Consider the following 15,881-nt stretch of genomic DNA (forward strand, 5'->3'; position numbering starts at 1 on the left):
CATTCAAATGTATCCAGCAAAGCAGCGGCACTTATCTGGACAAGTTCCGATTTATCCGGCTAACTAGCAACATGTGCTACTAGCCGTATAAGTCTGGAAAACGCTACTTGTCCATCTAAGTAGCGCTCTTCGGACTTATCCAGCTATGAGAAGCAGCAGTTTAGGCGGGCATTTCTGCCTTTGGTCTCTCCTGAGGAACAACAGAGATGAGGAGAGATGCTGATAGGGGGGACTGGGATAGGAAAAGAGGGACAGGAACTGTGAGGATGATGAGAATGGGGCTGAGAGAACGCTGACTGGGAGATGGGATTAACTGTTAAAAGGGATCACCGCTGGGAAGGTCTGGGACAGGAACTGAAAGAAGGAATTCTGGCTAGGAGAGGAGCAGAGAGACTGTGAGGGGCAGAGGGTCTGATGGTGAAGCTGTGTGAGAGAAGTAGACAGACTGAGCATGAAAAGGTGAGATGGGCTGAGAGAGAGGGCATGGGCTGCGATAAGAAGAGGAGCTGGCATTGCTTTCTGCCTGCCTCGCACTGGTCTCACCAGATCATGCAGATCAGGTCGAGAATACAGGTGCACCCCCAACCACAAAGGCATTCTGCTGCCCCTGGTAGCTGGGGTGAGGAGAGAGAGGTGCTGAGTGGGACAGAAGAGGGAGCTGATAAGGATAAGAGCAAACAAGAGAAGGGTTGCGAAAAGAGAAGAGGATCATGGTGAAAAGAAGCAGCATGAAGGAGAGAGGAGGTGGATGGAAGTGGCAGGAGAGTCTGTGACTAGGAGGAGATGAGAGAAGAGAATGAGCTGTGGAAATACAACTGCCTGATAGAAAGAGATGCGTATGCAGAAAAGAAATAACAGAAATGGTAAAGAAATGAGAGGGAAAACCAGAAAATCAGTTTTAAAGAAAATGTATGAGGAGGCAGTGACCTAGGATAGATTAAACTACAAATAGAAAGGCTGGAAAATTGTCTATTTTAAGTTGTGAAGATTTCTGTGCCAGCTAGATGGATCAAGAGTGGGGGGGGGGGGGGGGGGGGGCAGCTAATATCTGCCCTTTAATTCCAACCCTGCAGTGACAGGGACAACATAAGATATTTTACTAGAAGGCTGGGGAAGGGGGAGGAGGCTGTGGTGATGTGCATGCAATCAATGCCAGGGAATGAAAACCTCTCTTTTAAATATTGCTCCCCTTAGCCAGCACCAATATGGAGGGGCTGCAGTCAGGGCTTGAACTGAGGGAGGATGGTGGGAAAAACCATTCTCCTTGTTCACAAAACCAATAATCAAACAATCATGCCCCTGTTAGCTCCTGCAGGAGACCTCCGTTATCCTCTGGGGTTTCCAAGCTCCCCATGGCCCTGGACCTGGGGAGATGCTGTGACGGCTGAGCTGCCAGGGCTCAGGAGACGGGTGGTAGAGTATCTTAGGAAGGGTATGAGGGGAAAAAGAGACATGCTTGGGCTAAGGGAAGATAGAGCAGGGATGTCATTCAAGCCTGGGGAGGAGGGAGAATCACAAATTGAGAGTATTAGGCGCCCTGGATGAATCGTCAATCTTGCACGCTCCTCTTACTCACCTGCCTATTGGCTGGTGCTCTGGCAGAGCATCTCCCTCTCTTGCTCTACTCCATATCCACCTCCCTCTCCTGTATTCCCCTACCTTTTTCTCCTGTCTGCAGTGCCCAGCATCCTTTCCCTTCCTCTGACCAGCAGTTCTTCTCCCACTCCGCATCTTCCTCTTTTTTTTTTTTTCCTTCACTCCCTGTTCAGCACACTAGCATCACCCCAATCTTTGCCCCTTTCCCCCTCTCTCTGCAGCCCCTACATGCCCAGAATTCTCTCTCTCTCCATCCCACCCTCTCCTGCCCAGCACCTTCTCTCTCACCACAATTCCCTCAGCCACCCATGATCCTCTGGCTCCTCATGTCCCCAGCATCCATTCCCTTTTCTCTTTAGGTGCGGTGCCTTAAAAGTGGGTAGGCAGCATCTGGAGGTTTCCTGGGGTTTTGCCACTGCTCCCCCAACCCCCAACAGAAATGTTTGACACCCTAGGCAGCTGTCTACTTTTCCTAATGGAAGAACTAGCCCTGGCTAAGCCCGCTAATGAAGGGAAGCCCAATGCTCTGAGGAGGGGTAAGAGGTGGACAGCAGTGAAGGGAATGAGTGCACAAAGGGGTCAATGCAATACAGTGCGCTCACACGAGTGCACTGTATAACCTGCTGTCGGACGCAGGTTAAATAGACGCTAATCCACCCCCTAATGCAATAGGGGGATTAGCGCCTATTTAACGTGCGCCCGACACGGAGTGAATGAGTTAGCGCTCATCACATGCAAAGGCATGTGATGAGCGCTAACTCATTCACTCTGCATTCAAAAAGAGACGCACATTTGTCGCTCAGCTATTAACGCCCTGCCTGAAGCAGGCATTAATAGCTGAGCGCACATGGAAGAAGTACGTCTTCAATTAAAAAAAAAAACAAAAAAAATACCTCGGCAGACTGAGTTATGAAGACCGACGCCGGTAAACTCGGCGTCCGTTCTCATTGCTAGCAGACGGCCGGTTATGAAAACCGATGCCGAGTTTACTGGCGTCGGTCTTCATAACCGGCAGCCGCCGCGGGGTTGCGTTAGCAAGGAGGCGCTAAGGTCGCGCAAGCTAGCTTGCTAGCGTGACCCCCTAATTTGCATATTGCATGGCGCCCCCCCCCTTGCGGGCACCATGCGTGCGCTAAGAAAGCGGGCGCTGAAAAGTCAAGTGCCCGCTTTCCGCAAAATGTATTGCATCGGCCCCAAAGCCTGCAGAGCAGGGATAGGAAGAGAAACTGGGAGGCAAAGAGAAAAAGTTGAGTGTATGGGGAAATGGGAAGCAGAAACGGGATAAGAGGGCGAACAGAGAGGAGCAGGTAGAGGATACTAAACCCCCTGCCTCCAAATATAAAAGACAGAGAATGCCCATGTAGGAGAGGAAGAAGTAATAAAAAGTGCCGAGGGAGTAAGGAGAGATGAATGACTGGCGGGACTTTTGAGTGCCTCTTTGGTTTTTGTTTTGGCCACACGACTCTTCCCCGCTGCGTCACCATTACCTGCTCCTCTCTGGATATTTAAATACAGGCTGCTCAGTCACACTCGTGACCCACCATGTAGTATTATTTTTTTCTTTTCTTGCTGGGGGTGCTGCAATTTGTGTTCCACTCAGAGCCCCCAGTCATTTTCCAAAGTTGGCCTGATTGCACCGAATTTTATAAACTGGGCATAACTTTAGGTGCCATCATTGAAAAATTACCCTCCCTATTTCCTTCTGTATAATGAGGCAGAATCCAGGATGCTGGGTTCATCCACTCACGTCGGCAGTAAACTTTAACAGCTGACAGCTAATCTAAAAAATGCTTTTCTTAAACATCCTTCTACCATTTTGTGCTTATGACTGCTGCTCTGATTTTTAGATTTGATGGTTTCCTGAGAAGAAGATCTGAGGCAGCTTAACCGGAGAAACGCAGTCTGAATCGGGAGTTTATAGGAGCCAAGTTTATTCACGTGTAGAAGCATTTCCAAAGAAATGGATTGAAGAACGAGGATTTTAGCATCACGTCTTATGTTTTTGGGATGCGTTGTGAAACGCTCTCACAGTGAAGCTAAGGGGAAGCCTTTATGTTACGAATGACTTTTAAATGATTGAAAACAAGACACAAGTTTTGAGATCAGATTTCTCTATTAAACTTGAGAAATTGGTGCACAGTGGTATATTCACAAGACTTTATAAAAAATAACTGATAAGAGATGACAAAATGAATCGATCAACTCAGTTTCCAGTGAAGGTGTGCTTATAGATGCTGATCTCTCTTCACCTTCCATAAGAGATTTTCTTATGTAATATCCATTGGGGAATGATAAGTTATGGGAACAAAAGTGCCACTGTTTTGACAATTTGGATTTTTTCCTTCAGTCTCATATTTTGTAGCCTCTTGTTTTTTGTTTTTTTTATGATCGTGTATAAATTGTATATAAATATATAGTTAGTTAAGCAACGTACCCACTTCCTTATTCCTGTCTAATGAACCCCAGGTCTTATCTGTTTCCTTGCAAGCCACTTCATATCCACGTGCATCCATTACTTATGTACTAACTGCTCGATTTTCAAAGGCCTGCACGCGCCAAAACCGGGAGATATGCGCAAGACTCGGACCTGCGCACGCCGCATGGATTTAAAAAAAAAAATTCTGGAAAAGGGTGGGGCACGGGGAGGACATGGGCAAACCCGGACTGCACCATGAAGTCCGTGCATAAGTAGTTACGCGTACAAACGTGCGCCGGGATCCCCTACGCGTAACTTTACTTCTGCTATGGACGCTGTGTAAGTCATGTAACAAAAATAAATACGAGGCCAGTCAGCAGGGTTTTAGGGCTTGGGACCAATAGTGTAAAAGGGAGGCAGGTTAGCTAGGGGGGTTTAGCAAGTCCTTTACTGGGGCGAACTGGGAGCAAACTGATAAAAAAAAAAAAAAGGCCTAATGCGTTGCCATGCAAACCTACCATAATCCCCCCCCCCCCCCCGTTACGCGCTCAAGATGGCATTTGTGCGCACATGCGCTCGTCAATATAAAAAACTGTGCGCGTATGTTCACGCAGATAGCCGGTTTTATAACACGCGCACCTATGCACGCGTGTGAGATAAAATCGGAGGGACCATATGTGTGCGCCGGTAAAACACACGCACATATGCGCGAGTGTGTGGGTCTTAAATTTTACTTCTACGTGTCTTGCTACTTTATGTAATCTGCCTTGAGTTTACCTTTAAGAAAAGGCGGCGTATCATATTTATTAACAGAGCTGTCCAGCTCATGTCGCACCATCTCAGTTTCCAGCTCGAACCGACATCCCTCTTACATTAAGTAGCCTGCGATCTATCTTCTATAAATTTGTCGGATCCTTTCTTTAACATAGATATACACTATTAATTTGCATAGGTTACATACAATTTTAACTCATCGCTGCCAACCTCCTTTTTTTTTTTGGTTTTACCCCACACAAATAAAGTGACAACTGGTATAAAAGGGCACTGCCCTGTAAAGCATACTGCGCTGGCTTGGTTTGAGGTATTTAATTGTCATTTATTCTTGTAAAACCTAGAGTCAAAGGTAACTTATTGGGTTCAGTTGATGCTGTAGATTTGGAAGTCTTGCCTGTTTGCTATTAACCTGACTAAAGGGAGGGTAAACTTAAGAAAAAACAAGTTTTTTGAACTGTAGTTATTGTCTGCCACTAATCTTTCTGGCTGCAGATTGAGGTGCATTCATTTTGCTTTCTAGATTTTCAGCGTGCCCTTCCACCTCTCAAGGGACTGCTGGGACCAGGGTAGAAGTTAAAACCCACCCGCTATGTAATTGCTAACACAAACACTTTCTCTGGCTTTTGAAGGACTTGATAAACACACGGGGGATGTTGCTGTTAGGGTGCTGGATGTGGGCGTAGGCCGCCCAGGGTTCTTTGTTTTTTGCCTTCGCTGTTCGCGCTGGTAAAGGAAGTTGGAAATCGGACGCACGCAGACTTGGTCGCTGAGTGCCAGCACAAAGACCATGATATTTCCTGCATTCCGTTCTATCTTGTAATAACTTAACCTCATCATCTTTACGCCGTACAATGTGACAGCTCCTTCCTGACTTCGCTCGAGAGAGATTTCTATGTTGAGAATCAGAATTTAAGAATTTCTCAGTGTTTTGCTGCACTTGAAAGAAGGTACCCCAGTCTGACCAAGTCAAAAGTTGACCACATTGATGTGCCGCCTACCTCAGGACTATAGCATCAAACTATCAGGATCATTTTCCAAGCACCATAATGCATGGTGCGATGCTAATCAAAAGAGGGAATTTTTAGGAGACAGAGAGAACATTGAGAGAATATTGTACAAATCTCATTGTTGTGTGAATTTCCTCACTATGAAAGATATCAAATCACAAGAGTGCCGTGTTCAGTTCGTACGTCTCACTCTGCATGTCAAAATGGTTCCTAACCCCTACATTACTACCTAAACCTCACCTTGAGTTACTAGGTGGGCCTCCTATAGTAGCATAAATAGCTAACTACTCAAGGGCCTTATATATAGTCTTCCTCTCTCTCTCTCACACAAATGCAATGGGATAAAACCAGAAATGGAAGAGCCTCTTAAAGTTAGACACATATTGCCTCTAGAATGGGATTAAGAATGGAAAGGAATATCTAGACACATTTATTTTCTTTTAATTGCCAACTGGATTATTAAAAAGTAATCATTTTGCCGCGTCCCTTAGGCTGTCTGGCATTTGGGTCATCTCAGATATTCAAATATGTCTTTTTACAACCAAATAAGTAGAGAAAAAAAAACCTGTCTAGATAGCCACAAGCTAAAAATGATCATGTTTATTGTGGATGGAAATAGCACCCCAGCTCTGCAATTCTGTTTCAAATTGTCCACATGATTCACAGGGGGACAGTTGAACCCACCACCTGACTGACATGGAGGGAGCCATTTCGTTTCCTATTGATTTCATTCATGATTATGATCTTCCCCACTTCATTGTACCCTTGCAAAGTAGCAGCACCTTTCACCTGTTGTTGATGTGTGCACATCTACAGCAGCGTCTGTACGTGTTCATTTTTAGCTAACCCTGGGTTGCCCTACAATAAATTCTGTCTATGCCTATCTGCATATATAGATCTGATTCTGCACGTGCCCATTTGCCAGGAATTCAGTTATGCAATATTTCTACCCAGCTGCAGCAGGAATACAGCTGGGCACCCTCATCCCCCTGCAGCGCAGGTACCAAATGTCTGCTGAATTTCTAAGGGGGGGCTGTAACTACCCTTTCTCCCCCTGCTCCTCCCTGCCCACTGTCCACCAGCTGAATGTGAAAGAGCCGAGATCGAAGGGAGGCAGGTGAGGCAGTGGGATGCCAGCCTTGTGCGTCTGCTGCAGTTTATGCCACACCCCTCAGCCCTATTTTAGCACATTTCAGCCTCCTTTTAAGTTGGGAAAATGTAACACGGAGAATATTGAAACCAGACAACCCATGCATGCGACTGGAAGCAGTTTGCAAGGGGGATTGTGCTTCTGGTAAATGCTAAATCTGACAAGCGTTTCACTAATAATACTTACATCTATGACTTATACACAGCAGTGGAGAAAGTAAATTCTGCAATTAGTATTCTTGTTCCAGAGCGTTTACAATACAAATTTGAGCCTAGGGAGGTTAAGTGACTTTCTGAAGGTCACAGTAGCCACCTGGGATAGAGGAATCGAAACTGAGTATCTAAATTCCTGGCTCCTTCCTTGCACCCCACTCAAGTTTTTTTTGTGTGGCTGGCATTCAGTAAAGTTACCCTAAGACAAGGTTACATGCATGTGTGGCAGAAGCCACTGTCTACATATCAGTGCCATAAAACTAAACTTAACTTTCAGTTTTAAAAATGTTGCGCTAAACTTTCATATACAATCCGGCAGAGTAAAGCATTTTATTTGCTAGAAACAATTTTACTAACAGTGCATCACATCTTATTTTAATATAATAGAAGAGTAAGGCTTTTTGTTCTCTATTTATAGCTCAAAGGAGCCTGCAGGAACTGGACCAGAGAATGGGGCAGTGGGAGGGTGCGACTACAGTCCTCGAGGGCCACAAACCCATCTGGGTTTCAGGGTAAGCAAGATATGCAAATCAATCTGTAATCAATACATATACATCTTGTGAGTATTCATTGGGGGACTGGGCGAATAGCAGATGATTTAATCCTAAAGGGCCAAACTGGCTTGCCGCCCTCTATGTGCTAGGATGAAGTATAAGATGTGGCACTTGTAATCATTCGCCCTGATGACCCTTGGTGACTTTTATTTCCTGTGGCCTGGACCCATCAGGTTTTTCTGCCTGCCGCTGACACAGAAGTGGCTGGTGGATTATTAAAGGGCCAGATATCAGCAGATTCCACCACAAACCAGAGCCACTCAGAGGTGGCTATTGGATCAGGTCGTCAAGATCACCAGATGATACAAATCGAGGAAGACATTTCTGGATGCAGATATACCTCATGAGTACGATTGTGGAGATCCTGAAAATGCAACCTGTATGCAATTTTTGAGGACCTGAGTGGCCAATTCCATCACTCCACTAAAAAAAAAAAAAAAAAAAGAAATGTGCAAACTGGACTTTGTATGCTTTGCTGATGCTTATCAAAAAAAACCCCTTTTCCCTTCCATATGTTTGCCACTCAGACTCCTAGAAGTTGATCTGGAAATGAGCAAAGGAACATGCATTTATTTTTTCCCTGAAAAATTCATCCTAATACCCAATATCTTTATTTCTCCTATACATTAGGTTGTCCTCGAAAACTTTCCTCTAGATTTTTTCTGTTACCCCCCACAACAAATATTCACAAAGTGATATTCATGTACACTTGGTCAGTGAACTGAGTTCATTTGCAACCCTCAAGGACCAAAGTTTGAGGTCCCATCTCAACCCAAAGAGCTTTATTCATACCTTTCTGCTCTTTTAACTAATCCATGCATACAACCGCATCGGCTGCAAACTCGACACCTAGATAACCGTGCCAAAATCTAGATTTACCAACGATGCCGTCCGATAAATTGCCCCTCGTTATAAAATTCATGTGCCGTTTGTTTTAATTTGCCGCAGAACAAGATGGACTGCTCTGGCACTGAGCGTAAAGGAGAATTTCCTCTTACAGAGAAAATGTGGAAACAATTACATGCCTGGATTTTAATAATATACCCAGACCTGGTTAATCTGTGCTTGGTCTGTCCAGATGTCTGAGAATATGTAATATAACCCATGGCCGATCTTCTGTCAGGTATATGCACCCTCTGCAGGCTGTGATCACTTTTATTGGAGTAATCACAAGAATTATTCAAAGACAATGAGGTGCATATGCTTAGAAGAAGACCACAAATTCCCCTTCAGGAAAAAAAAAAAAAAAAAGGCACCTGAATGGTCTCCAAAACTAATCTTCAACAATCAGTTTGGTCTGATAAAAGCAATTACGGCCCCTGAGTAGTCCAGTTTTCTCTCTAGGACCTGTTTGACTGCTAGAACTTAAGCGCTACTACTGGACGGGGAAACTTGCTAGCCCATCGGCCTTCAGTTCCATGGAAATAAAGTTTGGCAAATGGGAGCACTGGTCGCATGGAACATCCTGCCAGGGGAGATGAGGAACTGTTTTCGAATTCAAGAAAACAAGGGACAAGCACAGCAGATCTCTGAGCAAGAAGACTACTGTAAAGTTGAGCAGGAGATGTGGCTAGACAGACCCGATGGGCTACGAGGTCTTTTTCTGCCATCATGTTCTATGTTCAGCCTCCACCATTGGAAGCCCGTTATGGACTCTCTAGTTACATCCAGTAGAGGGGATCACCTGCAACATGTCCTCCAGCCTTTATTGTCACATATTTAAGGGGACTAGCATGGAGATCGTACTACCTAATCTAACCCAGTTATGAACATCCAGATCAGAAATGAACGGTTCTTAACTTTAAAACACAAATGTCATACAATAGCGTATTTTTAATTTTAGTTTTATATTATGACATAAGAATAATCCCAAGACATTTCTGAACAAGTACTTTTGAGACCACAGGAGGTCCGTCTGTTAAAATGTCATCTGACATCTTGAAAAGTTCCTCTTTAGATTAATGCCAGTCTCCAGGAAAAAGAAGTGTCACAACCTGTAACATACTTTTAAAATTAGGTTGAAGCCTTGACTATTGATCATGCTCACAAGTTTCAGATTCGGGCTAATTCATCCTCTTTTTATTTAAATTTATTTATTTAAATTTCTTATATACCGGCATTCGCGATGGGAGTCGCATCATGCCGGTTTACAAATAACAAGGTGTGACAACAGAATAAATGAGAAGAGGAAGCCTAGAGAAATTCCCTCCTGGAAAACAAAACATAGAAAGCCCGTGCTTAAACACGAAAATGTTTTCAGTTCATGGTTTTTGAAAAGTACGAGAACTTAGTCGGGAAAATATCTTCTCTGCCAGCAAGTTAATTTTGCTTGATGAGCATTAACATGTTAAGTTTTTATGGGGTTAAATTAGGAGAACCATTCTGGAGGCCAAAACCAGTAAATTCATCGCACTTCTTTTGCTGCCTGTCATAGGGCATGGGCATCTCTTAAAAAAAACAAAACGGTGTCTTTTAACCTCAGGACACAAAGCTTTCCCAGATTCCGCACGACTGCAAAGAAATGCTTTCAGAATACCAGGTACTAGCGTTATGCTTGTGTTGTATAAGATGCTAGCGATGATCTTTCTGTTACTGAGTGGCTCAGCGGTGTTCTGTTTTATCGCCACTGTGCACGACAGGGGATATATGATTCAGAGATTCTACTTTTTAGTTGTGTTTAAAGTGCAAAAGTGCCTGTTTGTGAGAGTTTGTACACCTGGTAGAATGGGGGAGGTTTTGTTGAAATTTGCCACGTTCTCTCTCTACCAAATGTTGTTGGGGGAATTCTGAATTTTGTTGAAGTTGATCTGTTTTAGGGACCAGATGTTAAGCTATGTACAAGTCATTGCAGCTTGTTTAAAGATAATAAGAGATTTTTTTAATGAGAGCAATAGTGCAGAGCTGGTGCTGCAGAAACTGGAGTCTCTGGAGATTGTGATGAGTCTTTTCCAAAGACCCTTACAAAGATTCCCCCAGGACCATCAGTGAGATATTTTTTGTAGGTGCGTGGGCAGCGCTTACGGTAGACTCCGTAACTGCTTGTTCATCTGTTTATCCGTGTGTGCACAGGTATCAAGGGGTAGTGGGGGAGGGCCTTCTCTGTGGACGGATTTTGCGGAAATTTGAAAGGAGACTCTTGCTTCGGTGCCAGATGTGTCCAGTGGGATGGCACTCCTTCCGATGGGTGTGCCAGGAGAGAAAAGGCCAGCTGTGAATTTTGCAGGGGTGGGCAGGGGATGGAGACAAAACACAAAACTAGGAATCGCATTACCCATCTCCAACTTGTTCACATTAACTTCTTTAAAGAAAATGGATACTGGGATTCAAGAAATTGTGCATTTTGAAATTTTTTTTTTTTTTTTTGCGGGATTAATACCTCCCATGTGTTTAAATGCTTGTTTGAAAATTTTAGGCTGAGCACAGCACAAAAGTCCCACATATGGATGTATACAAAGTGCATTTTCTTCTACATGAACTGGAGAGTGGAAGGGGAGGGTGGTGCCATGGTGTGGTGTCCTGGCAACTCTGGTATTAAAAACTGTGGTAAATTGATAAAACTGTATTTTGTGTGTTTAATCTTGGCTCCAAAACTATGAAAGTCGTTTATTATTTATTTATTTTATTTACAAGCTGCTTTCCGAGTCTTAAGATACCTAGAAGATTAGAAAACACAACCCTGCTGTAGGTTTCTGTTGCAACCCTGCAGTACTCTCTGGAAGACTCTGGTTACTCTGTGTCAGTCAATTCAGTTATAAAATGCAGCAGGCCCTGTTGCCAGCATCATTTAATATCAGCCATCTGTTTATTCTAAGAACGTCTCAGAAATATAATTACATTTACCATGCGCTATAGAAAACAAATATATGAAAGGAGCCCTGTGCCGTATCCAGAATTATTTTGGGAGAACTCCTTTGGAGGAAGCCTGCCCCTTGTTTAACACTCTGGATATGTCTGTCCAGCTGTACTCTAAGGAACCACAGCTGGAGTTCAGGAAATGGAGCAGTCGCTAAGTGGTTGGATGACAAAAGGAATTTATCTGTTTGCATTTCCATAGCTCTGTTGTCAGCAGCTCTCGGCCACGTGCAAGGATGAGGGGGCAGCCATCAATTCCCCCCACCCCACCCCGTCACTCCCAGATAATGACTAGCAAGCGATATGGAGAGAGTCCTAGCGTAACTACAGATAGGCTACAGAGGCAGAACAGGATGTGTGTGTGTGTGTGTGTGTGTGTGTGTATATAAAATAATTTGGGAGAGCAGCAGAGGTAAATAGAAAAATCTAGTGATATACATAGAATGGGAGATAAAGAGTTAGAAATATTTAATATGTATTACGTGTCCTTAAAATCACAGCATCCTTTCTTAAAATCTTCCTGGCATAAAAAATGTCAAAAGTTTTTTACAAGGGCCAACACGAGCTGACCTGCATAAGAGTGGTTTTCGAGAACTCCCACTGCAGGTAAAAGTACATTAGGCTGGGGAAAGGAAAGCGTGCAGAGGGATTTCGTTTTGAAAAGACCCCTCGGACCTCCCGGCACGTATCTATCTGGCAGCTGCTGCAGAATGGGCGCAAAGTCCGTGGGCGGCACGGGTGCCGGTGGATTTTCAGAGGGGAAACTTCCCTTTGAAAATGAGGCGACCGGTCTTGTCACCTGCAGATCTGTAAGCTGGGTGGGGAAATCTGAAAACCGCCCCTTAATAAATGTGAATTCTGCATGAAGATGTCTCTGTATACTGAGAATTTTAACTTCAGCCTGAAATACCGCTGAGTCTTCAGGATACCTCTGATGTCTTGAGCCGTTTGGTGCCCTTTGGTGGCAGCTGCCTGAGGCACAAGGTGGTTAGAAAGGTAAGCTGTCAGGATGCCTGATGCCATCTTGCAAAAGAATGATCACCTGTGCTGGCAGAAGCTCGCGCTCTCTTCCCCCTTTCTCCCCAGAAAGTAGAGTCCCCAGCGTTTCCTTGATGGCACCCGCAGGGCCTTGCATCCTAAACATTTTTCCCATAATGCAGGGGGGGGGAAAACCTCCTTAGTACATCTGCCCCCCCCCCCCCCCCGGATGCCTTGAGCAGGTGCACTCTGGGGGGTGGGGGTGTAGGGGCTTGGGTGGCCCTTCCATGTTGCAGATTGGGAAAAGGGAAAGCCATGCTGGCCCCCTTCCCCCCCCCTTCCAAAACATCATTTCAGAGAAGAGCAACAGAGTAGAACAGATACCCCAAAGCTACCCAGTGTTTCAGGCTGGAAAACCCTCTGAGCTGCTCCTGAGTGGCAGAACTGGTGGACAGCATCGTCTCTCACATGCAGCCCCAAGCTCTGGCACCGCTAAACATTCCTTAATGCTTGTGCAGGTAGCACTTCTGCTCCGCTGGGGTGTCTTATCAGCTCATTATCTGACTGTGCACCTAGCAACTATTGCCTCCACTCTGGTTAAATGCAAGGTAGATTGTAACTTGAGCAGTGGCTGGAGGCTTGAGGAATTATGGATCCTCCATGGGCAGGCTGAATCCTCTGCTGGCCCTTTAGCATCCAGCCTGATTGTCTCCCTAAATAAGAATATTTTCAGGCTTTTCATTTCCAGCTTTAAAAAAAAAAAAAAGCCACATTTTTAGTTTTTAAACTTCTGTGACTTGCTTTTGACTAACTGGGAACCACAGATCCTCTAGGCCCATCCAGTATCTGCCCATTTTCCTTTCCTGCTGCAGTACCATGGCCCCCACTATCTTTAAAGGTGACTGGGAAAATATTTCTGGTTTTTAAATGCACCCCTCCACATATATATATATATTTTTTTTTTTATTTCTACCGTTTCTAATTTATGAGCCTGGGTTAGAACCTATTAGATCCTGACCTCAGCAGTTTGCTTTTCTTGTTTGTACGGTTATTGGGAACATATGACTTCAGCTTCCCTATACACCGCTGCCACTGAAATTCTTTTTGAGTTTAATCCATCTGGAAATTGCAACTAAGCAGTTTGGGCCCGCCGCCCCCCTGAGCAGCAGCTTGTGGCAGGGCCAGATTTAAGACCATGGTGCCCATGGGCAGAGGACCAGGGGTAGGACATTTTGCCTACAGAAATCAGACAGCAGCAAATGGAGTCCCGGTTTTGGGGTGCCCGCGCTGCCTACGACTCAATCTGGCTCTGGCTTGCGTACAAATACAGTCATTATTGATGTTGTAAAGACAGTGGTGTCAAGATGATCTAAAAAGAACAAAGTATTAACTGCCAGAAAACTGGACAGGCAGGGGGTCATATCCCTGGATCATGAAGATTATAGTTTAATATGACAGAGAAATCCCATAAACAGCAATATCCAGGAAGGACAAACTTAGGGTGACAGCTGAAAGCGGAAAAAGTTTAATTCCTTTCACTTTTAATAAAGGAGCGAGGTTGCTTTGTTAGTCTGCTTGGACGCCTATTTGAATGAGGGTCAACAAATAAGCTGTAAGTGAGACTTTTTTTAATGTGACTTATTTTGCATCAAACTGATGAAGGATGCACAGCTCTCATGTATTAAGCCAGTGCAATCAAAAGACACTGCCTACCGCAGGGGTCTCTGACCTTTTCCATCTGCCAGGCACCAAGCTATTTTCTGATGTTCAAGTGAGCACCATTATATTTGATTAAAAAAAAAAAAAAATTAGGAACAATTAAATCAACGATTTTAAGCATTGTAGATGAATGCCATCAGTCTGCCAGGGAGCACTTCGGTGCTGGCAAGCAACAGGTTGGAGGATCCCTGACCTTCAGCTTGTCTGTCATCTCCATGGTTTCTAGATATAAGCTTTCACACATTATAAAATTCAACCCAGCTGTTAGTCTGGAGGGATGAAACTGAACTGGGAGCTGCTGTCTGTAATCTACACTTGCCGTTCGGGTTTATTAAGAGATTTGGTACCTGGGCACAGACCGGGGAGCTATGCATGCAAAGCTTGTAATAATAGAGTTTTTTTTACCTAGCTTCTGCGGTCATAAACAAACATTTGATCAGTTTCCCAGAGAGACTGGAACAAATACTGAGAAAGGAGAAGGCCTATTAATTGCTGGCGCTTGTCACCCAGCAGCATGAAGACAGCCCTTAATGGTTTCCACCTACCTGGCGTTTCCTTTTTTCTCTTCGCTCCCTTCTTCTCCGTTTCGTTTGTAACGCTCCCCAGCACCCCGTAGTCTTCAGAGAGGCACCCCGAGGTGTCAAGCAGGCTCGGGCTGGGGTTCTCCCTCTCCCCCGCGTGCAGGTTCAGCCCGCTCTGGTTCACGTGCCGGCGGGCCTCGCTGGCGGGGAAGTGGTGCCAGTCCGGCGGGTGGAAGGGCGAGGGCTGTTCGGCGAAGGCGCGCTCCTCCCGCGGGAACGTGTGGGGCGCTGCTGCCAGGCAGGAGGCCGAGAAGTCCGGGTAGGCGGCGAAATCTGGCTTCTGGTGGAAGAGGAAGGGAGGCTGCGGGTAGTGCGGCGCCGGGGCCTCCGTGTGGGGGGTCCGCATGCACCCCCAGAGTGGGGAGGAAGCGGGGGCACCCCGCATGCAGCTGCTGCCGGATGGATCCATGCTCAGTTGCCGACGTGCAAGCTTTTGGCGATGTAATTTTCTTTAAATAAAAGGGGGGGGGGGGGGGGGAACCCCAGAAGGTACCCTGTGTCGTTCCCTTAGGAGACGTTGCTATCATCAGCACTGGCGCAGGCAAATTACTGCATTCATTTAAATCGGTGTAGGCAGGTTGATTTTTTTTTAAATTTTTTTGGAATCCGGGCAGCGCTTCTCCTGGCTTGTGAAAATGTGCTTTGAAGCCCTGCCGGGTCGGGGAACCACTTTTTAAATCCCATGCAGGGCGCGCAAGGGTGGGTAAGTCTACAAAGTGAAACATGAGACAGGGGGGAAGGAGGGGTTAACACTAACACACAGGGCAGTGCTCCAACCCAAGCAAACCAGGGTGCCATTAATCACCAGAAACCTTATATGTACATCTAATGGGATTTGCAGATGCAAACTTTTAAAGGCACTTTATGCTGAACAGAGAGATACACAAAACTGGCCTTGTAACGCTCCACAGTAAAAATTTTTATTGCCTCTGTTAACAAAATTCTTCCAGCTCTTTTATACCTGGGGGGAAGGGCAAGAAGACCTCTGAACCAGATCCAGATTTCAAGCCAAAGCAAAATTCCCACAGATTAAAAATAATTG

The 15,881-nt window shown here is 45.2% G+C and overlaps 1 protein-coding gene and 1 long non-coding RNA gene across 2 annotated transcripts in view; one reads left to right on the forward strand and one right to left on the reverse strand.

The window, feature by feature from the left end:
* The window catches only part of LOC115074461, a 169,256-nt gene extending 165,208 nt beyond the window's left edge, over positions 1–4,048 (forward strand). The window contains exon 3 of the long non-coding RNA XR_003852250.1: positions 3,444–4,048. This is a non-coding gene — a long non-coding RNA (uncharacterized LOC115074461). The remainder of the gene's footprint in view (positions 1–3,443) is intronic.
* MEOX1 (mesenchyme homeobox 1) overlaps positions 1–15,498 on the reverse strand; it is a 43,569-nt gene extending 28,071 nt beyond the window's left edge. The window contains exon 1 of the mRNA XM_029573928.1: positions 14,804–15,498. Within this exon, the coding sequence (XP_029429788.1) occupies positions 14,804–15,248 (445 nt within the window). The 5' untranslated portion in view covers positions 15,249–15,498. The remainder of the gene's footprint in view (positions 1–14,803) is intronic.
* Positions 15,499–15,881: the final 383 nt, after the last annotated feature.

The sequence above is a fragment of the Rhinatrema bivittatum genome, chromosome 12 (genome assembly GCF_901001135.1).
Source record: "Rhinatrema bivittatum chromosome 12, aRhiBiv1.1, whole genome shotgun sequence".
NCBI classification, from domain to species: domain Eukaryota; kingdom Metazoa; phylum Chordata; class Amphibia; order Gymnophiona; family Rhinatrematidae; genus Rhinatrema; species Rhinatrema bivittatum.